At 44.2% G+C, this 27353-nt stretch overlaps 10 protein-coding genes across 10 annotated transcripts; 5 read left to right on the top strand and 5 right to left on the bottom strand.

The window, feature by feature from the left end:
* Positions 1 to 147: 147 nt before the first annotated feature.
* Positions 148 to 2444, bottom strand: EAE97_008924 (uncharacterized protein; the record flags this gene model as incomplete). The annotated part of the gene is made up of 3 exons (XM_038879439.1): positions 148 to 1497; positions 1553 to 2028; positions 2108 to 2444. The coding sequence occupies 3 exons, from the start codon at positions 2442 to 2444 to the stop codon at positions 148 to 150; spliced, it is 2163 nt and encodes a 720-aa protein (XP_038729950.1).
* A 1439-nt stretch (positions 2445 to 3883) lies between these two features.
* EAE97_008923 (uncharacterized protein) lies at positions 3884 to 5935 on the bottom strand (the record flags this gene model as incomplete). Its single annotated transcript, XM_038879438.1, has 2 exons — positions 3884 to 5275; positions 5393 to 5935. The coding sequence occupies 2 exons, from the start codon at positions 5933 to 5935 to the stop codon at positions 3884 to 3886; spliced, it is 1935 nt and encodes a 644-aa protein (XP_038729949.1).
* Positions 5936 to 6775: 840 nt separating this feature from the next.
* On the top strand, positions 6776 to 8660 carry EAE97_008922 (uncharacterized protein; the record flags this gene model as incomplete). Its single annotated transcript, XM_038879437.1, has 3 exons — positions 6776 to 7998; positions 8064 to 8218; positions 8284 to 8660. The coding sequence occupies 3 exons, from the start codon at positions 6776 to 6778 to the stop codon at positions 8487 to 8489; spliced, it is 1584 nt and encodes a 527-aa protein (XP_038729948.1). The 3' UTR covers positions 8490 to 8660.
* Positions 8661 to 8821: 161 nt separating this feature from the next.
* EAE97_008921 (uncharacterized protein) lies at positions 8822 to 11073 on the bottom strand. The gene is made up of 3 exons (XM_038879436.1): positions 9822 to 11073; positions 9563 to 9644; positions 8822 to 9505 (listed from the first exon to the last, which is right to left on the bottom strand). Exons 1-3 carry the CDS (start codon positions 10448 to 10450, stop codon positions 9002 to 9004), a joined length of 1215 nt encoding a protein of 404 aa, XP_038729947.1. The 5' UTR covers positions 10451 to 11073; the 3' UTR covers positions 8822 to 9001.
* A 646-nt stretch (positions 11074 to 11719) lies between these two features.
* On the top strand, positions 11720 to 13253 carry EAE97_008920 (uncharacterized protein; the record flags this gene model as incomplete). The annotated part of the gene is made up of 4 exons (XM_038879435.1): positions 11720 to 11754; positions 11812 to 11967; positions 12023 to 12831; positions 12880 to 13253. The coding sequence occupies 4 exons, from the start codon at positions 11720 to 11722 to the stop codon at positions 13251 to 13253; spliced, it is 1374 nt and encodes a 457-aa protein (XP_038729946.1).
* A 707-nt stretch (positions 13254 to 13960) lies between these two features.
* Positions 13961 to 14859, bottom strand: EAE97_008919 (uncharacterized protein; the record flags this gene model as incomplete). The annotated part of the gene is made up of 4 exons (XM_038879434.1): positions 13961 to 14259; positions 14330 to 14526; positions 14597 to 14702; positions 14775 to 14859. The coding sequence occupies 4 exons, from the start codon at positions 14857 to 14859 to the stop codon at positions 13961 to 13963; spliced, it is 687 nt and encodes a 228-aa protein (XP_038729945.1).
* A 1654-nt stretch (positions 14860 to 16513) lies between these two features.
* EAE97_008918 (uncharacterized protein) lies at positions 16514 to 18939 on the top strand (the record flags this gene model as incomplete). The annotated part of the gene is made up of 3 exons (XM_038879433.1): positions 16514 to 16680; positions 16975 to 18061; positions 18121 to 18939. 3 exons carry the CDS (start codon positions 16514 to 16516, stop codon positions 18937 to 18939), a joined length of 2073 nt encoding a protein of 690 aa, XP_038729944.1.
* Positions 18940 to 19674: 735 nt separating this feature from the next.
* EAE97_008917 (uncharacterized protein) lies at positions 19675 to 21150 on the top strand (the record flags this gene model as incomplete). Its single annotated transcript, XM_038879432.1, has 4 exons — positions 19675 to 20315; positions 20444 to 20595; positions 20685 to 21015; positions 21066 to 21150. 4 exons carry the CDS (start codon positions 19675 to 19677, stop codon positions 21148 to 21150), a joined length of 1209 nt encoding a protein of 402 aa, XP_038729943.1.
* An 813-nt stretch (positions 21151 to 21963) lies between these two features.
* EAE97_008916 (uncharacterized protein) lies at positions 21964 to 24354 on the top strand (the record flags this gene model as incomplete). The annotated part of the gene is made up of 3 exons (XM_038879431.1): positions 21964 to 24095; positions 24161 to 24228; positions 24290 to 24354. 3 exons carry the CDS (start codon positions 21964 to 21966, stop codon positions 24352 to 24354), a joined length of 2265 nt encoding a protein of 754 aa, XP_038729942.1.
* A 981-nt stretch (positions 24355 to 25335) lies between these two features.
* EAE97_008915 (uncharacterized protein) lies at positions 25336 to 26835 on the bottom strand (the record flags this gene model as incomplete). The annotated part of the gene is made up of 1 exon (XM_038879430.1): positions 25336 to 26835. The coding sequence occupies one exon, from the start codon at positions 26833 to 26835 to the stop codon at positions 25336 to 25338; it is 1500 nt and encodes a 499-aa protein (XP_038729941.1).
* Between the last annotated feature and the right edge of the window lie 518 nt (positions 26836 to 27353).

The following is a 27353-nucleotide window of genomic DNA, read 5'->3' as shown; positions in this document are numbered from 1 at the left end:
CCGTACTAGGTATTTACAATAATAAAAAATGCGATTCCTGTTCCCCAGCCTTATCAATACAATTCAAGACTCCTAGCTCCCGTCTTACAGCATCTGGTTTGATGCACCCAAAATCAATGCAATGCATCTTTACCAACCATTGTACCTTTAGAGTGTGGGCGCTCTTTTCAACCCCACGCAGTACCTAACAAATAGCTGGTCCATAAAGTGAGCATGTTTAATGCCCTTCGGTCTTCTCTTAGCGAATTCATCAATCGCCCCTTGAACTCCATACCCACACCTTTCCACCAGATAACATACAATGAAATATCCAGTTCTGTTGAAGCCATAGTGACAGTGTACCCCCACAAACCACTCACCCACAGCCCCTTCCTTTTCCTTTCTCGCCGCCTGCTCATCTCTTAGCCGATCGATTAAATTGATGAAGGTGACAACCTCGTCAGATGTGGGTGGAATTTTAGATACCGTCGGGAATTTGTGGTATCGTATTCCGCCATTCTCAAGACCTCGTGGATCGTATACCGGACTTTCGTGGCTAATATCCACAATATCCTTGATCTGCTCGCCCCAATCTTTCACAAAGACCTCTGGACAATGACTATCATCTACCTCTCTCAAAGTTTTCATGGCACGAAATACACCCGCGATAGGCTCTGAAACAGGCGCCACTGCTTGCCACTTTGCTAAATTCTTCACATCCCATTTGCCGGAAGTAGAGAGGAATTGTAGTTGCCAACCCAAGGATAAACGAGGTGACATTTGGGTACAAAGAAAATCAGATATAAGACCTGCAAGGGTCCTCACGGTGGATGGCATATAGAGCAAAGCATGCGAAGCGGGGGCTGGAATGATTGTCGTTTTTAGGACCCGCTTCGGTCTAAGAGGTTGCGGAGGGATGTTTTCAATTCTATCAAAATCATCCGGTGTCGATGGGTCTTCTAGCGATTCCACAGCGGTATCGAGGGTTTCTTCGACAAGTAGGTCTTCAGTTGAGGGATTGGTACCATTGCTCATAGATTTGTTCTTCTCAGACATATCAACAGGCGCAGCTGCATCAAGTATAGGCTCACTTTTGTCGCTGGGGTCAATTTGGACCGGGTGAGACTTTCCAAGAAATTGAGCGATCTTTTCAATCTCACCAGGCTTTGTGATATCATCAGCTGCCCCCGCAACAAGGAAGACAGGCATATCCAGCCCCTTCCAGACATCTCTGCCCGCAAGTCCACCTTTCGCAATGTGGTTTTCATAAACGGGCAAAGTGCCAGCTGCCATTCTCCTCCATACTGCGGTTTTACTCTGGCTATTGAATCGTTCTTGAAGCCTTTTGGTTTCATCATCTGCTGAAGGGCCAACAAATCTATGCACACTAGCACTTTCAGGGCCACCTCGGCGATCCCAGTTTCGCCAAAGGTCAAAAACCACATTCGGTATCAAAAGTAGCTTCTTAAACTTACTAACCTCATCTTCGCTAGGGGGTTCCGCACGAGGGCAGATTGCCTAAATCTTTTATTAGTAAGCCACAATATACCTTACATATGATTTGATTCCTTACAATAAGTCCCATGACGTTCTCTGATAGCGCAATTGATTGTGGCGACGTTGTAGATGCAAGCAAAGCGGCTATAGAGCAGCCCAAGCTATGTCCAATCAAAACTACACCCTGCTTTGTATCTTTCTCTCTATAGTCCTCAATGACTCTCCCCACAAGCTCTGCAAGAGCGTCCACAGTATAAGCATCCCAAGGTAGTTTTGGGTCGAATGCAGAAAGGCCGCAGCCTGGTAAGTCGATTGAAAGACATGATGCCAAATTCACAAGGCTTGTTAATAGAGGGTTAAATTGCGCAACTGAACCCCCCAGACCGTGGATGAAAACTAGTAAAGGTAGTGGGGCAGGTTTTGTAGGCAGCTTGTCGGCTTGAGCATGTCTGCTGAAAAAGATTCGTAGTGAGGGATATGTGAAACGACTCGTGGTGTAGGATTTTATCTCAGAATGTTTCTTTAAAAGTCCTGGGTCGACAACTTCGGAATCTACAAATCCAATGAATCAGTAATCTTTCCCAGGAATTTCATATTTTGCGGAAAGAGTGAGCGTTGCGACAGAGCTCACCATTGATATCCATACTCTGTCTAGGAATGGTTCCATGGGCACTCCCATTGAGTGATTTCGTGTCATTGTAAGCCTTGCTCTTCCTTCCATTTCGCAGATACCAGAAAGCAGGAAATACACTACACAGAAGAGCAATTTGCACCATATCCCGACTGCTCAACTTTCCCTGGACTGTATTGGTATAAACTCGGCTTGCACTGGCTGCGACAGCCTGTATTGGTAAAATTAGTTTGCTAAAGGAGTCTAACAACGGCGAGACGCTGTTACCTGGTAAAGCAAGAATGAAAGGAAATAATGAACATAACGATAGCGATAGCAGCAACAAGAAAGCTGCCATTCTTGTATTAACCCCCAAATGTGTTTTGGGGTCAGACAAAAAAGCAAAGTCCTATCGGGAAATTACTTGCTGGATGTAGTCAAAGTACTCATAGCCAATAACGTTGTCACGCTGCTCTGTGGAAGCTGTGCTCGAATGAGTGATCGATGCTCCTTTTTCGGGCAATAGAGGGAAATTGGTATATGGCAGATGGCAGATGAGACAGACAGGAACGTGGCTCTTCTCGGGAGACGGTGTCTGACAATCCGTCGCTGACTCTGGCGGGATCTCCTTGTTTTTTCCAGTGCTCCTAATAAGGTTTTTCAATGTGTGTACTTTGTACTGGTGGTGTACACATTTTTCTCAAGGCGTGCGGTTATTTTGTGCGATTGCGATTAGAGATTACGTGACTCAGCCAGTATTATGGATAGGTATGGATTGATTGATTGACAATTTGATATGGAGCTTGGTGGTCCTTTCCCCATTGATTTCTCTTTTTGGGGCTCGTGTTAAAATCCTTTGTCTCCATTGGCTAAATCTCTTCAGCTGTAGATTCCAGCTACTTGTTCTACGAGCACAGTACTTACATCTTGTGGAGTGTGAGTATGCTGCTCAGATTACCAGCTTACACGAAAAATATGTTGAACAACACCAAGATCTCATTTTATGTCTCATGCAATGAAATGCTATTGATGAGCACTAGGTATGTACATTCCGATCGAGTACCAATCTACTTCGTATTAGTACTAGTATATCTCACGGACTGCATTACAAGTATATTGAATTGGAACTGCGATGATCACCAACGTCAACTTCCATTCTTTAAACTACGCGTGCTCGGCGTGGTCGTTTAGTAGGTAGGTGTATGTTAGAGCGAAGCGAAAAGGCCCTCGACGCTAGTGAGCCAAAGGAACATCATCAAGAGCAGGTTGTGGATGCAACTAGCACGAATTATGGCAGATAACAAGTGTATGTAGCTTGTTTACCAGTAGTCCATCACTTCTTCCTTTGAGTCCAGGATGTATGCGAGTACATATGCATGCAAGCCAGAAAGGACTTGGTACCCAGCCTGACTGAAGACTATCTACTGCGCCTAGGAGTATACCCCTTGATGCCAACTCGATACTCTAAAATCATAAGAAGTAGGTCAAATCAGAATGGATGGTCTCAGATCGTCCTTTGTTACCCATCTCAACGATTTACAATCAACCTTCACGAATCAGCTCGAATTATCAAATATCCGGTTCAGTATTTTACAAACAAAGCAAAATGATAGTTCCTACATTCGGGGGGAAAGATAAAGACAATAGGCGCTGACATCTATTGTATCTGATACCTTGGACAACCACGCCTCTCATCTAAACTAACATATTTAGATGTATTGTATATACATATACGAAAAATCTACTATACATTAAGTACCTTGATGTTTGACAAAGGATGAAGATTGAAATCAAAATTCAATCGAGGTTATAGGAGAGCCTGAATGGAATAGAAGCGACCTTCTTCTCTGAGCGATGTTTGCTAGATTTGGAAGGTGGTGTATATTTATATTGTTTAATCATTAGCAATGGCGATGGCTCGGGAGTGGTCAAATCAATGCTCCTGGAAGTGACTTGCTTTGATGATAATGAGCTACAAGTTGCAGCTTTGCTCAGGTTATGTTTACGTGAGCTCCGGGTAGATCTTGACGGGGTGACAGGCTCCGCTGTTTTTAATCTTTTTGAGGGTGAATCTCTTGCATTTCTTGTGGGAGGCGTTATTTTTGGGGTAGGTAAAGAATCTGTAGATCTCTCGGGTGAAACTGTTCTCGAACTTCTCAAGCTCATGGAATCCAAATCATCAGATGCTGTGGAAACATCTTCTCCGGCGGGTGAAGGTATGGATGGCGCATTGCGACAGCTTGGCAAGTTGTGATCTACAGGCTTGGAAAGTCGACTTCTTTCTGCCCGCTGAAGCTCCGCTATTGCTCGTGATCGCGCAGAAGGTACAGCATGGCCGTGCAGCCTGCCACTCTTAACTGACATAGAGCAGTGGTCCACCACTCTATCTCGTGGTGGAGGCACTTTGGCATATTTTGTCGAACTCAAAGGCAGGCTAGGTTTCGTGGACGTTAGATCCACTTTTGTGCTTCGTTGTTTAGCTGAAGGCGAGTGCATGTTGCTGGCGAAATCTTTCTGCACGCTATGAGTTGGCGTTGGCTTCCTCAAATGAAGGGTAGATGACTTCGATTTGTTGATTTGATCGTCAGTTCGAGGGTGACCGTATGATCTTTTGGCTTTTGGTTGCAAATCATTGGAATTGAAGATGCATTCATTATCACCATATCCGTCATCGTAATCGTCCAGCAATCTCTTCCGCTTCCCTTCAGATTTGCTTTTCCAAGATGGGAAAACCTCAGGTATGGTGTAGTCTACCGTCTTCCCTGGCCTATTTGTCTTGGACTTTGAGTACTTCGTTATTTGAGATTGCCCATTTTGTGCAGTATGCTTGGCCCGGAGTTGCTTTTTCCCATCCACCTTCACCCACTCTGCTTCCACGAAAGTTTTTGCAGCAATTATCTCGAATTCGATGCCCGTCGAATCCCTCAATATAGTAGCAAAGTTTCTGCACCCTTCACAGGGGTCTTTATCGATGTAAATTTGTGCTTGGAGCGGTGGTCTCAGTTTCCAAAGTTCTTCTAATCTATACATCGCTATATCGCCGGTCTCCGGGTCGTAGATCAAGTCCAGTACAAGCATCAGTATGAGCTTCTTCTCGACGTGACAAGCTGCGTATCTTCCGATTTCAGTCTTGTCCCAGCAATTCCTTCGAAGTTTGAAGCCTAAGTAATTGCAGAATTGTAATACTTGCTGTTAAATCGGTAGATTAGCATCACCTTGTGTGAAACAAAGAAGGGTATTGCTTGTGGTCTAGTTCTTTACAACTAGAACACGAATGATTGTCCTAACAAAGCTGGGGAAACTTACGGCTGAGCAAAATTCGTTGTCCCTTAACGAATCGTCATGCTCTCTCCTTCCCCAACCGCTTGCTGCTTTGAATTTTACCTCTTCACCTTTGAGACGGATGATTCCAAAGGTTTTGCCTGTACCGTTGCTGCTATAAGTTGCAATCGGCTCTGTGAATACAACTCTATTTCCTTTTCTCTTAATGTATACTTCATCACTATTAACACGTCCCGCTGGAGAAAAGGATGTGACTGAGTTTTCTTCAAAGTATTTTGCCATAGATTTGCACGTTCTTTTCAAAGCCGAAATATGTTGCAATGATGGAGGTCTCTCAGGAATATTATATGTCAAGCCATCTGCTAGTTTTGGCATCAACGTGCTCTGTCTCAACGTATGTCCATTTTGTCCTGAAGTTTGGTTCGGTATCGCCGAATACTCGATCAAGTGCCTGGTGCTTGAACTTGTGCTAGCAGTCGTTTTGGCAGTACTCTGCACGACTTCAATGATAGGTTTTGGCAAACCATAAGAGTCAAAAATTCCATTTCCTTTGTGATTGCGAGGCATATCTATTGTTCATGCAATATGGAAGGGTTTAAAAAGATAGAAGGTTGGATATTGAGAAGTAAGGAAAGCTGAAAGTTCACAATTTGTGCGAGGCTTGAGGGAAAAAAGTAAAGTTGTGGCAAAGATAATCGATCTTGATTTTGAATGTAATAGGTCACATTGAAGCTCTCCGCCGACACCCGAGGCAGTGAGCCTGGAGGTGCAATTTCCCGCAATAATATCAGAACTCGGAAATTTTATGCTTGTTTGACTCCTCTGAGAGAGTGAGGCTGCCTTACTTGAGACAAATTCATAATCAACTTTACTCGCCAAAAGTAATTTGGGTCAATACGGTTGTACCTCAACACGTGGCAGTTAAAGTAGATGCTTCAATATCAAGTCTTTCATTGTCCTATGGAATTTTGCACATTGGGATCATAGTAGGTTGATTGGACTAAAGTGGGAGATTTATTTTGGATATCTGCCGTCAATATCTAAAGGACGCAATCACAAGAGTTACAATAAGTGCACGACACCAGGTTTGTAGCTCTACAACCATATGGTAATATGGTGTTCGTATACCAAGATAGTGTTTCGCTGTATTCAATATTTCCACCATATCATATTTTGTTCCTTGCATTAAGTGCCTGTTTGAGCTCCAAATAATGAAATATTTGAGACCTTTCGAAAAGAAAATCAAGGGATTTTTATTGATTTCTTGCGTATGTGTCTCATTCCAAATGACAGCTCAGGATGAGCTCAATACTATATACATAAACCCTTTGTGGAGTTCTTTCATGAGCTGTCCGCGCCTTTCGTTGTCTGTCATTTCCTGATTTCTAAACGTTGAACTTTGACATCATGTTCGTTTCTCAGGGATTTGTTCTTGTCGCGCTTTCTATCTTTGAATCTTCCACTGCTTACGAATTTGGCAAAAGACAAGCGACGCTATCTTTATGTCCCACTCAGGAGACTATTACTGTAACTGCCTCAGAATGTCCTATTTTCTCTTCTTCTGCACCCCTCAGTAGTGGTGTATACTCGACTCCCGCCTTCACATCTGCCTCTATTAGCTCTGAGGTTCTAGGCAGTACATCAACATTCAGCAGCGTAGCTGCTACTTACACATCTCCCAGTCCTGTCTCTTCAATTGAATCTTCCACGCTCGTTTCATCGTTCTTGGGGACCTTTTCTTCTACAGAAAGCTTGGTGTTTTCGTCATTCTCTTCTGAACCTTCGCTTGTATCAACCAGTCTCGTTAATCCTGTGACGACATTGGAGTCTTCTTCGATAATCACGGAAGGATCAACTTCAATTCCAACCTATACTTCGAGCAGTGCTGTTATTTCAGAACCTTCTTCTTCATTAATCCAGACCTCGGTAGAATCTTCCGCGGTAGTCTCAGAAGTCTCTACAGAATCGTCCTCAGCCTATGTCACGCCTACAGTATCAAACAGTATATCTGTATCATCTGTGCTAGTTTCCTCCGAATCGACAAGCCTTCCAGAGTCATCGACGTCAATTTTGGAACCAAGCAGTGTTATCCAGAGTGAAAGTTCTACATTTACTTCCCTCACATCCGCTGAACCTAGTACTTCAATTGAATTTTCCTCAATTTCGAGCTTAATTCCCAGTACCGCAGCTTCCACCACTTACACTTCGCTTCCATCTTCCTCATTCATAACTTCAGCACTTCCTTCCTCTGCAGCCACGTCGACAAGCATATACACAGTGACCTCTTCCGCACCTCTACCCTCAATTTCATCCATCACAATAACCACAACCGTTATCAGTACAGTTGGAGGGCAAACCACGACCGTTTTGTCAACATTTACACAAGCCACTACTGTTGCAACGACCGTCATAACCACTGTTCAAGTACCAACTACCGTGGTTAGCCTCGGTACCACGACTGTGATACAATTTACCACTGTGTCACCTCCAGCCTGCACTATCCATCCTAAATTGATCAATGGTGGCTTCGAAGATGGAAATGGTATCGAGCCTTTTGAAGCAGTGGCTACGGGACCGAACGCGCCTAGTTATACCACCGCAGCCGTTCCTCATAGCGGATACACCAGTTTGTGAGTTCCTCCTCGTCCCTCAAAAAGATAGATACATGTACTAATCCTTGAACTTCCTTTTCCAGAGAGTTACTTTTCTTCCCATCATCCTCAGCTACCTCATACATAACTCTCACCCAAACTGTATCCGCTTGTCCCTCGTCCAACTACCTCCTTACCGGTTACGTGAAAGCAAGTAATAACCTCAGCATCAATCCATCATCAAATTGTTACATCTATCGTAAGTCCTCATTAACATCCCGTTCCCTCACTTTCCCCCGAACAAATCTCTAACCCTCTCTTTAGTCCAAACCCCCACACAGTCCTCCCTCACCACACTCATCAACTCCTCCACTTACCCTGGTTGGAGCATGGTCTATCTCTTCTTCACTGCTCCCGGAAGCGTCGGAGATGGAGTGCAGAGTGTTCCTTTGACCGTGCATTCTTACTGTGATAGCGGGGCTACCGATTCACCGGGATTGTACGTCGATGATCTTGTTGTTAGCGGGTAATGGTTTGAAGACAGTGAGAGGGATGTGAGATGAGCAATGGTGGTTGGTTTGAGATGGAGGAAGGAGAATGAGAAGTGGGAGACATAAATTGGAAAAGCCTTTTCATTTAGTTTGTTGTTTAATTACTGTATTGGTGCGTGGTTTAAAGGTTGTATGAGTGTAAGAGGGAGCGTGTAATGTTAGTGACAGGTTTTGGGATTAGTGATTAGCTGTTGTATGCATTAATAGATAGATGAATTTGAAGATTGGTCTTTCTTTGGGAGAAGTAGCATTTTCTTTTTGTCGGACAAAACATTCACTAGGTGACGAGACAATGTGTAAAATTTGTATGCCATAATTGTGATTAGGTCTTTATAGTATCTATTCTGTGCCTACATCTTCAGTTTGTGTAAACCCCCGCCACGCTTGACAATTCTCATAAGGAGAAACCCGATTCGTTGATGTGAAAAGCAAACAGAAACTTTGAAGTGAAAAGTAATAAGCTTCCGCAACAGTAAACCATAAAGTATCGCTCAACCGTTCAACTGCTCACTCTCTGCCTTATCATAAATCAACAGTTTTCTACCGTCTCCCGCGGCCCAGACAAACTGGTAACAACTAACTCCCCATCCCCGATTGATTTCTCGCCGGCCCATTTCAGGTACCATCTCAATATATGATATCTTTGGAGAAATGTCCAGTAATCTATTTATAACTTCCGCGCCTTTACGTAGGTTTTCAGGGCTTTCTACGCAGTGTCTGATTCCACAACGTCTTGGGGGGGTTTTGGTTTCGAAAGTTTTGATACTGAACGTTGTGAGCTGAGATAGAGGGGCAGGGATCAAAGAATGAGGGTTGGTGCTTAGAGTGTTCTGCTTGGGCTCGACAGCGAGAGAGCTCTTGAGGGAGCGGAGGATAATCGGAAGGACCGTGGTAGAAGGGAGGGTGTCGGCTTGATCGAATGGGTTTTCGGAACCCCGACGTTTATGGCCCAGAATGTAACAGAGGGAGGCGAGGTTTGCAGCGTGTTTCATATTCTGTGAGGAAAATTAGTTGGCTGGTTGGAGAGGAAATGGGATGGGAGATAGACATACGCAGCTGAGAACGGAGAACGTAGGAGCAGAGCGTTTTTTCCATCGCTCAGCACCGATATACTGTGTTTGAAGGTAATCAATGCTGTGAATGTTACATTGTTATTAGATTTGAAGGGATGTGAATTCAAAAGGCACAATATGACATGTCGAAGTAGAAAGGTGGATTGAGGACAATCTAGATATCGAATGTCTCTCGGTCTGACGTTTCCAAGATAGGCCCTCGACTTTAAGAGAGGAATGAGAAGGGAAGAGAACTAACCTTAAGATGATGTAAATACTGCGAACATTATCCAACATTATTGGAGATAATTCAGAGAGACAAGGATAATGGTAAACCCAACCACGTAGAGGCAGATCATGATTACTAGTGCCGATGTTGGGATGAAGACCAAGCTCTTTTTCTTGCAAGTAAACCCACGCCATATACTCAAAACTGCTCTTCGAGCTATCGGTCACCCACTCCGTGATCTCCTCAGGAGGATCGGCAACTTGAACTTCGGGAGGGAAACTATAGACGTGGCTCCATGTAACGCTAGGACGAAGTTCAAGTGTACATTGCTTAATCCTTAAAGCAAAGAACTCTCGATAGAGCTTCTGATCAGGGATCAAAGCGATTTCAAAGGCAGGAAGATCTTTGAGAGGTAATCCTGCATTTCCTGATATATTGATCTTTTTACAGGGTCCCATGATCCAGTTTTGATAGACCAACAGTGAACGTTCAGGGAACTCTTCAAAGTAATCCTCGAGAATAAGACGGAAGACCTGCTCCCTGACTTCGGGTGGAACAATATTGAGGTTGCATGTCTTCTTGATATTCTTTCGCTTCTCACCAACTAATTTGGTTCTGAGCTCTGTGTGGACGCGAAGTGTGTCTTCAGTTGGTGGCATTAATTTCGACCTTGACTTGTAAGAGGCGATAATATCAACAAAGAAGTTTGGCGGCGCAATTTTTGACTATAAGATGAGTTATAGACATTGATCATTTGCAATCTGGTGTTTGCAAAACTTACAAGATGTATAAAATCTTCCTGTCCCCAAGGTTCAAACTTCTTACAAACATCAAGATATCGTTGTTAAGCTCCCTCCTGAAGTCTTCCTGTCACTTCGTCGCGCGACTGAACGTCCAATCCATCAATAAGCTTCTGAAATGACTCCACGTCAACCCGAAACAAACCTTGTTGATCCATTATGTCAAATCTCGAAGTTGTCGGTCCGAAGAGTTGTCGATCTGCAGAGTTTGATTTTATGTAAAGGAACAGAGGGAGAGAGGAAGTCAAGGTTTCGGGCCTGGGCTACTTGAGATTACTAGGTTGGTGTGGTATCCGAAGTTTTTGGGTGACAATTCTGAGAGTGAATCTCGCTTCAGCTCCGCTCAAGATGAATTCACTCGCTCTTCAACCCTGGGTTGAGAAATAGTATGTAGCTGGTGACATCCTCTATCTTCTTCAACTATTGACTGTGAGTTTTTCAAGTCGTGACGAGGATAGTTCCAAGTAACTTGACCACACCGATACCTCATGAACGCGACCAGATTGCATTTTAAAAGATGTCCTGACATCAAGATAATTTTCCAATTCAGATCTGGCAATTTAATAGCCCTTCTTTTTGATGTGATTTGAAGTACTTGGTCTCGACGGGTATGTCACTCATGCTTCCCCCAGCAGGCAAAGAGATGATTTTCTATCACAACGCATTCAACATGTTCAGAGACGTGTTACATATCATATTTCAAAAATATCAAGAATTAGATGTAGACAGCTATTTTTCATGGAGGCATGTAACTTTACTGCACCCAGAATGTAAATGGTAAACCATGATAGAATCAAAGAACTGTTACCAAAGTACTATGTACGTACGTGTCCCGGTATTGCAATATCTTTTCTACCATCATGTTCGAGATCGTTATAATATGTACCTACCCAGGCAGTATAAAGTGTGAAGTGTGAAATATGACGTGGCGGATCTTGAGGCTCTCCAGCTCTCGCTCTCTCCCCGCTCTGTTTGGAAGATGATCCGTGATTATTCATACTGTAACCCCCGCCCCGCCGCTTGCTCGCTGTCAACCTGTCACATTGCGAGTTTGCATTAACACCCGTTCTTGCAATCCAAAGTTGTTTCCATGGAGAACAACTTCAACAACTTCAACAATGACCAAATATGAAGAAGACTATACTTCTTTGCTTTATTCACGGGTAAGAAAGATATGCAGACACTCTTTTTGATATTGCACAGACTAATTCTCGAGCCAGCTTTAAAGGAGGAGATGATACTTTTGGATCCTTTCCTGAACATCTTCGGGCTCTCGTAAGCCATGGCCTCCCAAAAGTTAAGGTTCGCGCGATCACATATCCGCAATACGAAACTCGAGGAGATCTGGGAGAATGTGTGAGCAGGTTCAGAGATTGGTATTGTTACCCCTTGAATTAATATTGAAACCTAAAGCTAATCGATTTTGCACAGGCTTCAAGAAAAGGTAATCGATATCGAAGTACAAAATGGAACACCTTCTCCAACCGTCGACCCTTCTGTCCGCACGATACTTATTGGTCATTCTATGGGAGGAATCGTCGCTGCTGATACGGCACTGGCAATCACATCCGATAAGGTGATAGATTCGAAAGAAACTACAGATGCAATAAATGCTTTCATGTTCCCATATATTCAGGGCGTTCTTGCATTCGATACTCCTTACTTGGGCATATCACCAGGTGTAGTTGCGCACGGTGCTGAAGGTCATTACAATGCAGCTACGTCGGCTTTCGCGCAAGTGAGTAGTCTGGCGGGTGCACTATGGGGCGAGAGGGAGGTAGACAAAACTGTAGAGGAAAAGAAACCAGTTGCGGCATTACCAGCACCACCACCTGCAGAAGCACCTGCCTGGAAAAAATGGGGAACGTTAGCAATGTATGCTGGAGCAGCAGGCGCTATTGCTGCTGGAGGTGCAGCTGCGTACTTCAAAAAGGATCAAATTCAGGAAGGCTGGTCGTGGGTAGGATCACATCTTGAGTTCGTGGGATGCCTAATGAAGGGTGAAGAATTGAAGAAGAGGGTAGCTGGGATGGTTACTTTACGAAAGGAGTTAGAGGTCGGCTGGGCAAATTTGTATACAAGGTTGGGCAAAGAGGCAGTGAGTAAAGCTGACGGAAGCTTGGTGGGAAGTGTGATTGGAAATCAGAGAACATTCTGCAACCTGCCAAAAACCAGCGCCAAGGATTTCTTTCGAGAGGCCATCAACGACAAGGCCGCCGATGAGGCAAGTGCGCATATGAGTAAGTTTCCACGAATGCTTGAAGTTTTGGGGGCTAATAATTTCCCAGCTATGTTCTTTCCGAAAGACAATCCAGGATATTATGCTTTATCTGAGGATGCAAAGAAACTGATAGTGGAGTGGTCGACTAATGAGTGGTACGAATCAAGCACAAGAGAACGCTCTACGAGCACACGAGAACGCTCTACACCCACAAGAGAGAGTTCTAGAAGCACACGAGAACGTTCTACAAGTACAAAGGGACGCCCTACACCCATAAGAGAACGTTCTATAAGCATAAGAGAACACTCTACAAGTACAAGAGAACGCCCTACACCCACAAGAGAACGCTCCTCAATTACAAGAGAGCCTTCCACAAATACAAGAGAACGCCCTACAGTCACAAGAGAACGTTCTACTAAGGTCGAGCACGAATTACGATAATAGCAATATGTTTGGAGTTTGATTTTGAACGAAACCGAGAGAGCCGGCGTTGTTGGATGGAGGGTACATGGACGGCAAATAGACAGAGCAATATAGAAAGACTGCACTACCTTTCCAGAATGAATCAAAGCTCATGCAATATATTTTCCCTATATATCATGACTCGACTATGCTGTGCACTGTCACTAGATTACATCATTATCCCACCCATTGCGGGGTTGAAGGGTGTTCACATCCGTGATAGTCGGAAAAATGGCGATCTGGCGGCACATTGATGAAGCTTTTGAGGTCAAAAACATTGGAATGAGCCGCTAGGCTTATTTTGTGCATATTCTGTGAACACATCCTGTGTTTATTCGGATATTTTCCTTGGCTTGTCATGATTAATGCGTCAAAATTCCCACGGTCTATAATGTGATCCCAGCATATACAACGAGTACTACCTAGTAATTCCAGTCTAAGGTTTCAAATGTCATTCTTGCTTTCAATTTTGCAAGCGGAATTGTCTCCTTCATGGAATTTCATTATTGCACGTAGGTGAGCAAAATCCGTCTTGACAGTAAGCTCTGAGCCCAAATTTACAAGTTGAAGTCCGCCAAGTGATTTTTAATTAATTCTTTTGATTTCGATTATTCCGGAATATAATCCTATTTACAGCGCATTTCGCGTTTGTTCATTCGTTATTCATATCATATCCCATCCATAATTTACAACAAGAAAGCAGCGAAACTTGCAACACCGACACTTCCAACCCACATTAAGGTTCCCATAGCACCGTAGGTCATTGGTGCGACAGTCAAAGCTCCAGCCGCGCTGGAACTGGTGGCAGCAGCTGTGCCGGAGGTTCCACTTCCGGAGGCGGTTGCAGTCGCGGAAGCTGGGAGGCTGGAAAGAGCTGCATCAGCAGCGTAGCTTGCCGATACACCGGTTGCGTTCTTGCATGCAGTAGGAGTAGCAGTTGCCGGTCCGGCAAGGAAAGTTACGGGGGCGCATTGGTAGAGGAGTCCTGGGGAAAGGAATACAGTTAGTATATGGAAGATATTAGAGATTTGGGGATTGGCTAGGAGTACGCATACCATCGGGACCATCAGCAACAACATTCACGACACCCATGCTTCCAGCAAATGTGGATGGAACAGTGACGGTTGGTTCGCAGAAATCACCGAGACCAGTTTGTTGGACAGATGGGATGAGGTTTGTCCAATTGGCTGCAGCAGTATCATTTCCAAGCATGGCTCTGAACAACCATGTTGTCGTTGGGTGGGTCGAGGTCCTATTTTCAAGTATGTTAAAATTGTTTTTGGTACAGATGCAAGGTGCGCAATTGTTCGAGAGCGACTAACATTGCGATTGAGTCTCCATCTACGTGGAAGCCGGTAATATTATGATCAAAACCAACGTTAAAGCCACCACAAGGAGCGGTTCCTTCTGCATCATCGTCGAAACCATCTGGGGAGGTGTTAGCTTTCTCTTTCTTTCCCTTTCTCTGGTGAAGTCAAGGCTCGAACTTGGGGAGCTTACAGGACATAGGGGAGTTCAAGAGAAAATGCGCAGAGCATTGGGAGACAACGGTAGCAAGACCGAGAAGAGCTGTGAGACGTGCCATTGTGTGAAAGTTTTCTTTGTTGATATTGGAGGACTTGAGATTATTCAAAGGAAGTAGGCAAAAGTAGAAGTAAGAGATGAAATTCTTTGAGGCTTAAAAAAAGATACAAACTGAAAGCTTAAATTATTCACAATTGATCAAATTCCTGGGGATGAGCACGTTATTTAATCTTCTCTTGAGTACCCTGCTGGATATGCCAATAAAAAGTGCTCACATTCCGTATCGAGCGATTACTTCGTATGTTTGTAAGAGGACCATGCATGCTTGGACTATGCTAAAGGAATATCTTGCTCATCTTTTAATTTTATTTTGAATGGACCCCTTGCCAAGAAGAGGTAGGTAGGTAAGAAACATCCATACCTAGGTAAGTATCCATATGTACGGTATGTGGCTAAAAGATATTTAGTAGGTAGGTATCTAATATCTATCTATCTACCCGTGACTGTGCCACCATTCGAATTCCGGATAGGATGATTTCTCCGGGTAGTTACTTCCTAATTCTTCTCATGTTTCGGATGGTTTCTGAATCCTGATGTTCCTGTACGTGTTCGGACCAGTAGGGATCATGTGCATCAGACATCAGAGAGTCAGAGACACTCACTCGAGACTCACTAGATGAATACTAGGTAGATTATTCCAGACATACTATTTCGTAGGTAGTTACATACTACATAGTCTCGAGATAGTATAGTATATCGTATCTTGCTCATTGTCTATGCTCACTCAAGCTATGCTGCTCAAGAATGAACCAACCATCAATTACTTCAGTAGTATATAACCTTACCCATTTCCTAACCCTTATCGTAAACGCACGATATTTATGCCCCTCTTTCCCATCCTCACTCTTCCTCCCTTTCACGATGCCGTTTCCCCATAAAATTACAACTCACAACCTCGAAAAGGTTTCAATGCCCCAATATCCTATTCCATGTGCAAATCTCATTGGTTGAGCAAGTTTTCTGGTTCCTTCCTCATACACTCCATCGATACAATCCAAAGTGGTCCGTCCCTTCTTCAATGAGCAAGATATGGTAAACGAGCGCAATTGAGCACATTTCACGCCACTTGGCAAGGATCATAGCCGAGTTTAGTCGCTTGGCATACACATGTTTTGGTCCTCTGTTGATAATTAGTAAATGCTTGAACTTATTGGATTCGGATTTTGGTTCTTGATTTTGAATGACGGTGAAAGATTGACTGGATTTTCTCTTTTATTAATATATTTAATTACGATTCTATCTTGAGGAATTGGGGTTGATTGCGATTCATTGATACCGGAAGTGAGGGAAGGAAAGTTTAGTGACTTTGGTGCACAGTTGCATTATAATTCAACAAACGAGGCTCCTTATCGATCAAAGAAAGAGCAGAAATACAACATCCAGGATTGATCAATTGCGAAAAAGGTTGTCGGGAACATCGAATCTTATTGAAGTGATCCGGGCTTTCAGATTCGATTACGATAAGTGGGGAAATCATTCATCAACATATTCTCGTCTTGCCTTATCATTTGGAAAGAGAAGAGGCCGACTTTCTTCAAGGAGACTATTTCCGCTGGTTCGGAGGCCAGGAAGGCTGCGACGTGGAAGAAGGAGAGGAAGATAAGACGATCACGACTTACGAATTTTCTGGTGGAGGCCGATACATCTAGGACAAGATGGACGCACTTATGAGTGGGATGAGTGGTGGGATGGATATGGGTTCGAACATGATGTTCAGACCTTATAATCAGAAGTTGGCGTTGGGATATTGGTATATTATTGCCGGGTTCGTCGGTGCGGTGTTGCTGTGTAGGGGGTTTGAGAGGTGGAGAGATTGGGTTAGGTTAGTGTATTTTCATCATCTTCTTTGGAGTTGTGGAATAAGTTCGTTATTGGTGAATTGAGAAAATGATTGCGGTTGTCTTTTGCTTGAAGACTCGACCTAGAAGATCGATCAATCATCTTCTTCCGTTGTGATGGGAGGGATGTGGGCATTCAGAGGAATATAGAGTACCCACATCCCAACAACCTCGCGCCGAAGGGAATCATGAAAGTGCTTTGGAAACGGTTCCAGGGCATGAACAAGAGCAAGAACAGTGACCAGGAAAGACCATAAATCGCTAACATGTATCAACAGACTTCGGAGAAGCAAAATAGTCTCTCTAAAATATCCCACTAAACCTAGCAATCGAATCCAAGAGATATACGCAACAGCCACAGCCATTTTCCGAGAATCATCATATCCTCAAATTCACATTTCAACTCCTTATCTCTCATGGTTATCTCCTCCCTCGTCAGGCCGCACTATTCTTCTTCTTTGCTACTGGGCAATTTTGATCTTCATGATGACATACGATGTCACAATAAAAGATGCCTACTACTATGAACGTATTGGATTTCGGGGCGCTTGGATCTCAGTTACACAAGTTCCGCTCATCTATCTACTTTCTTCCAAGTCGAACATTATTGGAGCCTTGATTGGAAGTTCACATGAAAGATTGAATTGGTTTCATCGTTGGGTTTCGAGGACCTTACTCCTCACTGTCACGGTTCATGGTGCCTTCTTCTTTCGGGAATGGGTCCGAGCTGACTTTGTTTCCTTTGAGCTTAAACTTATGCCAATGGTAAAATATGGAATGGGCGCATGGGGCATATTGCTTTGGACTTTCTTAAGCTCCTTAAGTCCTTTGAGAAGGATGGCTTATGAAGTCTTCGTGTTGCAGCATATTGCTTGCGCGGCTGTATTCTTGTGGCTGCTGTACATTCACGTGCCTGAGTATGCTAGGTATAACGTATGGTTTGCTGTGGCGGCCATGTCATTTGACTGGGCTTTGAGAGGTATCCTGCTTGTTGTCAGGAACTTCAGAGTGAAGGTTGTCGGAGCAGCCTGCAGAGGAATGCAAAGGGTTGGCCATCAAGCGGCGTTACAGGCTTTGAGTGATGATATAACCATAATCAGCATCAAGGACGCACCATTCACATGGAAAGCAGGTCAACATGTGTATCTATGGCTTCCAAGGCTCGGTCCACTTGAGACTCATCCTTTTACTATCGCGAGTCCGTATCAGACGTCGAATAAGTGTCATTGTAATGAGATCCAACTGGCAATCCGGGCTCAAAAAGGATTTTCGAGAAGAATACACAATTACGCATCGAAAATGCAGAGTGTCGATAAGACTGCTATTTTGACCGCATTTGTTTCTGGTCCTTACGGTGTACCTCCAGTATGTGCATTATTCTCTCCCTCAAAAATCCAATGATTCCATACTAACTTTACTTGCAGAACTGGAGCTCTTATGAGACCATTCTTCTGATCTCCGCTTCCACTGGCGCATCTTACACCCTCCCCATCCTCGAATCTATCCTCCATAATCCCACACCAACATGTGTGCAGCGAATTCAGTTCCTTCTTGTGGTCCGCGAACGTAGCCATATCGACTTTTATACGAAACGGTTAGGAAGCGCGCTTGCTCTTGCGGATAAGAAGGGTATTCAATTGATTGTGAAAATCGCCGTCACTGGCAACGATGGAGCATCAATGACTAGCTCAAAAGCCGAAGAAGGCAGAGCAGGATATCAACCGAGTGAGGAGGATAAAGAAGAAGATTCAAAGATAAAATCTATTGCATCTAGCTCATCATCAGAGGCAGGAGGATGCTGCTGTAATCCGCGATCTAGTGGGACAGCAAACGACGACGAACTCTCTATACGAAGTTCCAAACGTCAATCATATAACGATGAAAAGAATTCGGATAAAATGGAATCCCTCGTCACCACCCAGCAAATATCTCGCGTCTCTGGAGATTCTCCTCAACCTGGTAGTGGTTGTTGCTGTGCCAAAAAACCAGAGGCGAAATCAAGCGAGAAATCAAGGAGGGGAGTGAGAGATATAAAATATTTGAACGGAAGACCAGATATTAGTCAATTTATTAGAGGGCCAATAGAAATCACGGGAGGAGAAACTGCCATAACAGTCTGTGGAGGAAAGAGTTTGGTGGCTAAGGTTAGAAATTCAACTGCCAAGTTGAGTGATGAGAGAGCAGTGCATAAAGGAACGGGAGCGAATGGAATCTTCTTGCATGTAGAAGAGTATTGTTTTTGAGCGAATTTAGATATCCAACACCTGTATATTGACATTTTTACCATTCTTGATCGAAGCCTTTCAGCCTTCACTTTCTCCTGTTGGGCGACGCATCTCGACTCGAGGGTTTCTTGTCTTTGTGGTATCAATCCGTCATAATACCCCTGGTAGATGTTTCTGCCTCTTAACATCCACTCAAAGCTAAAATTTCACTGCCACGCCTGCGAATTATCGTATCTCGTTATCACGTGATTGACATTTCATGCTCATTTTTTCCTATCGAGTCTAGAGCATGTCGTACCCGAAGGTCCACTATGTCAGCATGCTGTTGGTGTTGCTTCTATCCATTTATTACAGGATACAGATGCCAAGCATATTGCCATGTAATATACGACTCATAATGTCCAGGGGGTAAGCTGAGGAACCATTTGACGTAAGATCTTACAATGAGTCCAAATGAGTGTGGTGATGGGCCAATATCCCTGGCTGTGCATCACAAAATGATTTGTTCATGCAAGGTAACATTCCTTCTTTCCTTCGGTGAGAACATAAAACCCGGTGCCGATTTACCAGTATCCTACGAACAACATGGGACGGCTTACTTGGCGCTAATCTCACTTGATTTACAAATACGAAATGTGTAAGACTTACAACGTCTTTCACTATCATCTGTAAGTAAATTATATTGCGCGACTGTTTGTCAGCTTCTTAGAGATATCATACCACAAGAACTACATGATACGAAAACACGCCAAAATGTCAAGCACACCCAGCGATCATTTCCCGCCGTCTAGAAATCATCTCTGGGGCCCAGAACGAAGACGTCTTTCTGCTCATCTCATTCAGATGGCTATGGATGCACTGCCAGGCTCTCGTTCTTCGGAACACTTACCAAGTAAACCATACAAGACGATCAAGAGACCGTATGAGCAACATAAGTATACGGGAAAAGCGAGTAAATCTTACGTGCCTCCAGCGCCTGTGAGTGAGAGAACGAAGAGAAAGGAGAGACCACTGACGCCAAGTGAGGGTTATGGATTGGGCGTTTTTGGGATGGGATTTGAGGTTGATGGGAATGAGGCGGAACATATGGATAGGAAATTCTTTGGTCAAGGGGGGAGTACATTTTTTGGTTTGTTGCCGTCGGAGGTGAGGATGGAGATTTACAAGTGGGTGCTTGGAGGGAGGGTACTGCATATCGTAAGAAGGAAGGATAAGTTGAGTCATGTTGTTTGTAAAAGTGATAGAAGAGACTTGGATGCAGGGACGAGGGAGGAGGATGCGTGTATCGTTGCGGGGTGTAGGGGCGTGAAGATACCTGGCGGGAGTGGGGTGCATGAGATAATTGGGAAGGGGAGCGGAAGTTTGATTCCGTTGCTACAGGTTTGTAGACGAATGTATGTTTGTATCTCATATTTATCTCGCATTTACCTTCTGTCTCTCCGTTTCATCTCTTCTCTTACTTCGATCAAACATCTGAGTTTCATTGAAAGATTGAAGCAAAACCTGAAGCTAACAAACACAGCTACTCTGAGGCAATCTCTCTTCTCTACTCAACCAACACCTTCAACTTCGACAGCATGGAATCCTTCATCTCTTTCAGTAACGAGATTCTTCCCCGTCGCTTTGATTCCATAACCTCCGTAACCCTCGATTTCTCCTTTGATACATCATCTCGTAAGTAGAATCAATTCTTTGATTTGCTCCCCCTTCTGCCCTTACATCTATTCATTCCCAACAGCTCGCTGACCTTCCCACCTATACAGTATATAACGAATCCTCCTCTAACGATGTGCCCCGTTGGGAACGTACATGGATGATAATCGGATCCATGAAGTCGCTTAAAAGTCTCAAAGCAACAATCATCTGGCCTAGAAAAATACCAGCTTGGAGTCACGAACTGAGACTATTGGAACCTTTGAATATGGTAGGGATACTAGGTAAATATGCCAAGGATAGTAAGGCGAAGAGTAAAGATGGTGAGCGTAGGCCTGAAAACAAAGATGGGTTTGAGGTGAGACTGAGGGAGTTGACAGAGGAGGCAAAGGGGAGAGGGAAGGCGAGGGCTTATGAGGTGGGAAAGGGATTTGCGGTTGGGTGAGTTTTCCATTCTCATTAGTACATGGTTACTGACTGCGATGGTGTAGTAACGCGAAGATTGTACCGGCAGCGGGATTTGATGAGATCACTGAAGAGGACTTACCGTTCAAGGTTGTTAGGATGAAGTTGTAAGAGCCGAGTATTCAATGCAGACAGTATATTCTTAAAACATTTGCTATGGGGTGAAGGTGACGCAGGAACAAAAGGCACGGAGTTGTAGATCAAAGTGAATGAAGTTTTTGCAGTTATGGTTCTAGTCTCTACATTTCTAGAGAGCTTGACGATGACCATAATGGTTGAGACCATGGTCAACTCGGAGACTTGAGGTCGAGTCAAAAGTCATTACATGTTCACCCTTTCTGAATCTAGGTATCTCCTTGAATATTTGGGATGATAGAGAGTACAGGATATCAATAAGACTATGATGGGCGCAGCAGTGGAGTTCAACGAATGCAATTTCATAATTGTCCACGGGTATCAAAGACTTCCGTCTCCCAAAATTCACTTCTATTCACCTCGACCTTGAGCTTCAACTGGCCAATTAAAAAATTCAGATGGAGGGCACAGTGAATTTGAAATGATGCCACGGAGACAGAGTTTTCACGGCAATTTCCACGCGTAGATATTCCCCATATGACACTCCCACCAACAAATCTCCCACAACAACCTTTTCCCTAAAACCTTACAACGCACACAAATTCAAGATCGATTGATTAAATTCTTTTGTATTTCTTTCTATTTCCTTTGGGAAGTGGATTTCTTCCTTCTTCTTTCAACCAAAGTACATCATTTCCCCATTGCATTCTCACTGGCTTTGCGTTTTTCAATTGCTGAGGCGCTCTTTCCAGACAACGAGTACCTTGGAAGCGCACACACTTTTCAGTGGCTTCTGTTATTATTTCAATTCAAGTTCTCCCGACTGTTCTTTCCTCTTTCTTTTTCAAGATGGACGAATCCAGAAAAGTCAAACCCACAGCGAAAAAGATCGACCACCTCATGGGGGAGATGAAACTTCTCACTCAAGAAATGCTTGGGCGCGATGCATATACCAGACGCAATGACTATGAATTCGTGGATCAAAAAAGTCTAGAAGAACACAATGTCGCTGTCGCAGGTTTGGGAGATCGATGGGCTCGTGCTACGGCTACCCTCAATAAAGATGAGCTTGCGGAAAAACAAATCATCACCGATAAATTTTCAATAAAGCTGCAAGTACTTGAGGCAGATTTTGACAAGCAGCAAGATGATCTGGATGAAGCTTTGGACGAGAAGAACGATAGAAATTATAAGATAATTCAAGAGGAACAGGCCAAGACTTTTTTGCAAAAGTTCGAAGAAAAAGCCAGGGATATCTTACTTTCGAAGAGCCCGGAACAAGAAAATGCCATTCCCACGTTGGGTTCCGACCTTGCGATCCCTGGCACAGCCACTGGCGCCGCCGTTGATACCCCATCTACCAGTTTCGCTGGTGAATCGACGATGCCTGTGAGTCGAACTGAGAGAGTGATTCAGGGTCAATATCTTGTGGCGAGCTCAGATGGCAAACAGTCACTTTTCGTGCATTCTCCAGAGTTTGGCCCCAGGGTTCCTTCAACTATGGGAGCTTCAGTGGATTCTTATCGTATGACTGCAAGCCTTGGATTCAGACCATCTCGAACTGATGATCACTCGATTAAGCGTCAAAAGACTAAGGCCTTTCCATCTACCTTGATTGAGAGAGAGAGAAGTCCTTCAATGAATGATGCACCCTATCTTCGAGACCGTTTAGGCATTCAGGTTCCAACACAATCGTCCAGCATGGCCTCTAACAAGCCTTTTGGCTCTCGTGCTCAGTCCTGGCTCCCCTCTGTGGATACCGCAGGCCGAGATTGTGGCCTTGGCAGGGAGAAGGCAGCAATTCCTCGGAATGATTTTGTGCCACGAAATTCGGCTTCGACTAGATTTCAGCCAGCTTTTACGCAGCAACCTTTTGCTAGTAGACGCATATTGGACTTTTCAAACGGCCCTTCTGCCTTTGCACAAATCGCACGTCAAGGTTACTCATCGTCACAAATCAGTAGCCCTTTCATGGGCGCCTCCAGATATGCATTGTCGAACGCTGGACTCACCGACAATGCCTCAAGAATGGGAGAAAAACAACGCACCGGTTACCGCCAAGGCCAATTGATGACGCCCTTGAAGCGAAAGGCATTGGACGTCAATTTGAGCGATCTTTACGATGAGACATATACCTCGAGGACTGGAGCCCCGATTCAAATCCAGAAAAAGCCTGATGGGGTATCTAAATTTCGAGCAGTACGCCCGAGTGCAACCAATTCTTCAAGTGCCAGCGGTGCGAGTAGGAACTGGAGTGGCCAAGCCCCCCAATTTGGTCGGCAGGAGGGTATCAAGGAGGAGCCAGCTTCAGAAGTGACCGGTGTATCTCGATCTATGAATGTAGAGTCGGCACAAATGTCAATTCCCGTCCATCAACCTAGTTATGTAGAGGCAATGCAATCAAAGGTCTTGACTCCAAGACATAGTAATGTAGGCTCATCGGGAAGAACAATCACTGGCACTGGATCCTCCAGCTCAGAGTCATCTGGACCAGTAGCTGTTACTCACAAGCTTAGAATTACAGAGGCTGAACGATACTTCCTTCTTATTCCTATCGAGTATATTTCTTACAATGCTGGCGCCCCATCTCGTTCCTTCCCTGTTACCTGGTCTGGCAAGAAAGGTATACACAATCCTGGGCAACATTTCGGTCAGAACTATAGCCTACAAGTGAAGCTCAGGAAAAATGGAGTCTTGCACCCCTATGATGGCGCTGATGACAAATCCGCACAGTATCCCACGTTGGTAGTCGATGGTTCTTGGATTCTAGGTGGCTTCTGTCACAGAAAGTCAGGCAACTGCAGAATCGAGATTTATAGGCCGAGATCGAGTAAGAAGTATATGGCGAAACTTGAGGAAGGCCATGACCGTGTCGAGATTCAAAGCGCGAGGTTGAGAATTGTGATTGCCGAGGAACGAGATCTTGATCACTTTCTTCATTGGTATAGGAAGTTGAACCCCAATGCTGAAATTCGTCCCGAGTATGTCCCTCATGAAATCGTCGATTGTTCTTTCTTTGCGACCTCTAGCTAATTTATCTTCCTAGCGATCGCCTTGGCTTCGTCCGTGGTTTTCATGATGAGCGCGGTGAATCCGACCCGGAATTGAGAAGAGGTGAGCACATATCCACTGGAACGGTCCTGGTATCCAAGACAAGAGACTAATACCACCACAGAGATCGAGGACAGAGCTCAAAGATGTGCACCTGTCGCACCTGTTGCAGTCAATACTTCGGCTTGATCGATCGATTTTCTCGATTTTCTCCTGGCAGAGGTCGAAAATACAACAAGAGCCGCCACGAGAAATTTGTACGACTATAATGAAGTCAATGTCTGACTAGCTAACACAGCATCTCCTGAGAGAATTTACCTTGTGTATCACCAAGCGGAAGCGCACCATCAACAAAAAGCATCGCAAAAAAACTCCAAAAGCTAAAACCCCGAAAAAAAAAACACCCCCCCCCCCCCCCCGACGGATAATGGATACCTGGTACCTACGAATGACGAATATTATGAGCTTACGATGTATGAACATAGAAATTGACATTCAAGGTAACTCATCGGAGCATTTTGTAAGACTGCATACATGAGAGATATTGAGAGAGTGACGGAGATTTGTCCTTGACATTTATGACGATGTTGGAAACCGATTTCGGCCTGGAATACAAGATTGGGAATATTCATGTAGAGGGCTATATGATAACAATCATCTTGCACTAGCAAGAATGTTGCCATTTCAAAGGGCTGGAGAAAGTTGATGACGAGTTTGCAGAAAATGGTTGAAAACAGAAGAAGAAGAAAAAGGTGAGGTAAAGAGAGAACAGTTCTGTCAGAGTAGATGTAAAAAGGTTTTTTTTTTTACCTTTGTCTTTTGACAACTTTGACCTTGACATAAGGTCAAACTACTGCTATGTGATGTCCACTATTCGCCCTTGTCTCGGGATATGTATACTTGAATTTGCAGATTGAAACTTCCACAAATGATTTCGTCTCTGGTTGACCTCGGACGAGCATGCAGAATGTTGAATGTTCTTTTCATTCCACCAGATTGGTATGTTTTCTGTGACCAGTGTCACAAGACACGTCTATGCTGTATTCATTGATGTGGCCCAATAATCTAGATTTTATGATTCATGAGGGAAGCAAACCCCCCTTTTCAACCTCCAATTCCTCAACTCCCTCAAATGCAGGTATATCTATCTAAGCACCATCAACTCCAAATTTACAATTTACAAAAAACGGTTCCCACCTCTCCACCTCCATTCTGCACCAGAGTACTTCTCTCTCTAACCCATGCATTTAATCCCCTCCTTCCATTCTCAACACCTACTCCGCTCATTTTCCAACCTCCTACACTCATTTCCGCGGGACTCTCTCCCCATGAATTAATCCATGTGATACCAGCTTCAATCTGACCGATCACTTCATGACATTCATTAATATTCTTGCCGAAAACACCAGCTGCCAATCCTAGTTTTGTATCGTTGGCGCGACGGATAACTTCTTCTGTGGTAGAATATGTGAGGATGCAGAGAACTGGACCGAAGATTTCTTCGCGGGTGATGAGCATATCATCTGTACAGTCTGTGAAGACTGTAGGGCGAACCCAGAAACCTGATTCATGGCCACTTGGAATATTGGTTGGTTTTTCGGGACCACCGTAGAGGAGTTTTGCTTTATCATTTTCAATTCCGTGTCGGATATAGTTGAGGACTTTTTTGTGATGGATTTCCGAGACGAGAGGACCAAAATTACTGTTGGCATCCATTGGTTCCAAAGCTCTAATGTATTCCATCTTTTCGATAAGACGTTTCTCGAATGCCGATTTCATACTTTCGTGCACAAAAACTCGGGTTCCATTTGTGCAGACTTGACCGGTGGAGTAGAAGTTGGCCATCATGGCACCATCAACAGCATTTTCAAGGTCGGTATCTGGGAGGATAATGAGAGGGCTTTTACCGCCCAACTCCATGGTAACATATTTCATGCCGCCAGCTGCTGAAGCAGCAACCTTTTGTCCAGTTGAAACTTGACCTGTGAAACTTACTTTGGCAATACCAGGATGGGTGGTCAAGTATCCTCCTACTGATCCATCTCCATGTACAATGTTGAAGACTCCCGGTGGTAATCCAGCTTCTGCATAAACTTGTGCGAGGATTTGGCCATGTAATGGGGTTACTTCAGATGGTTTATAGACCATACAGTTTCCAGCTGCTAAGCAAGGTGCAGATTTCCACAAAGCGATTTGAATTGGATAGTTCCAAGCTCCAATGCCGGCACATACGCCCAGAGCTTCCTTTTTGGTATATATCCATGCATCTGGTCTTAATTGTGTAGTTTCGCCGTTCATTCCCCCACTTGCGACTAAGCTTGCGAAATATTCTAGCACGTCTGCTCCAGTAACAACATCGACTGCGCTGGTTTCTGAATAAGCTTTGCCTGTATCGTGTGTTTCCACCTTAGCAATTTCATCGTTTCGATCGCGAAGTATCTGAACGGCTTTGAGAAGAATTCGGGAGCGGACAATTGGTGGTGTCTGGGACCATGATGGGAATGCTTTGCGTGCCGAAGCTATCGCGGAATCAATATCTGATGGAGAAGCCTTTTGTACCTGTGCTAAAGGTTTTCCTGTTGCGGGGTTGACTGTTGTGAATGTTTCTTTAGAAGTTGCTTGTTGGACTTTGCCGTCATAGTAAAGCTGTTGTTCTGCGTATGTAGACATTTTTGAGAATAGGTTTTGATGATCAATCTTCTGCTGATACTCAAAGACTTTCAATGCTCACTCACTTCTTTCACCAATGAAAACCTTAGGATGATACTATACAATGAGGTAAAGAAGGGAATGGGTCTCGAAGCAAATAATTTCCTTGGTGGGGCAAAAGGAAAGCGCACACCCTTGATACCGGTATTCTTCGGTAGCTAAGAAGTGAATTCCTGGAATGGACTTGATTCAAACCTGTACACCAATACTAATTGGGAATCGTGGCCAGTGTGGAGTGGGAAAAAATGGATACGATGGAAAATATCCAAGATGGAAATTGTCAAATATGGCGGAATATCGGACCAGAAAGAGAAGCGTTTGTCAGATACCGAGCGGAATACTGGATACGGGAAATCGCCTTCTTCTCGGGGGATTGCAGATGCAGATGCAGATGAGGCGATTATATGTTATTGATGACCAGCCACCTTCACTTCGTACTCCGTAGATAGATCTAGATAGCGGGAAGGCTTGTGAATCTT

This window comes from Botrytis byssoidea (genome assembly GCF_014898295.1).
Source record: "Botrytis byssoidea strain MUCL 94 chromosome Unknown BBYS_019, whole genome shotgun sequence".
Lineage (NCBI taxonomy): Eukaryota > Fungi > Ascomycota > Leotiomycetes > Helotiales > Sclerotiniaceae > Botrytis > Botrytis byssoidea.
The sequence above is the reverse complement of the archived record's forward strand: the minus strand, read 5'-3'. Positions and strand labels throughout refer to the sequence as shown.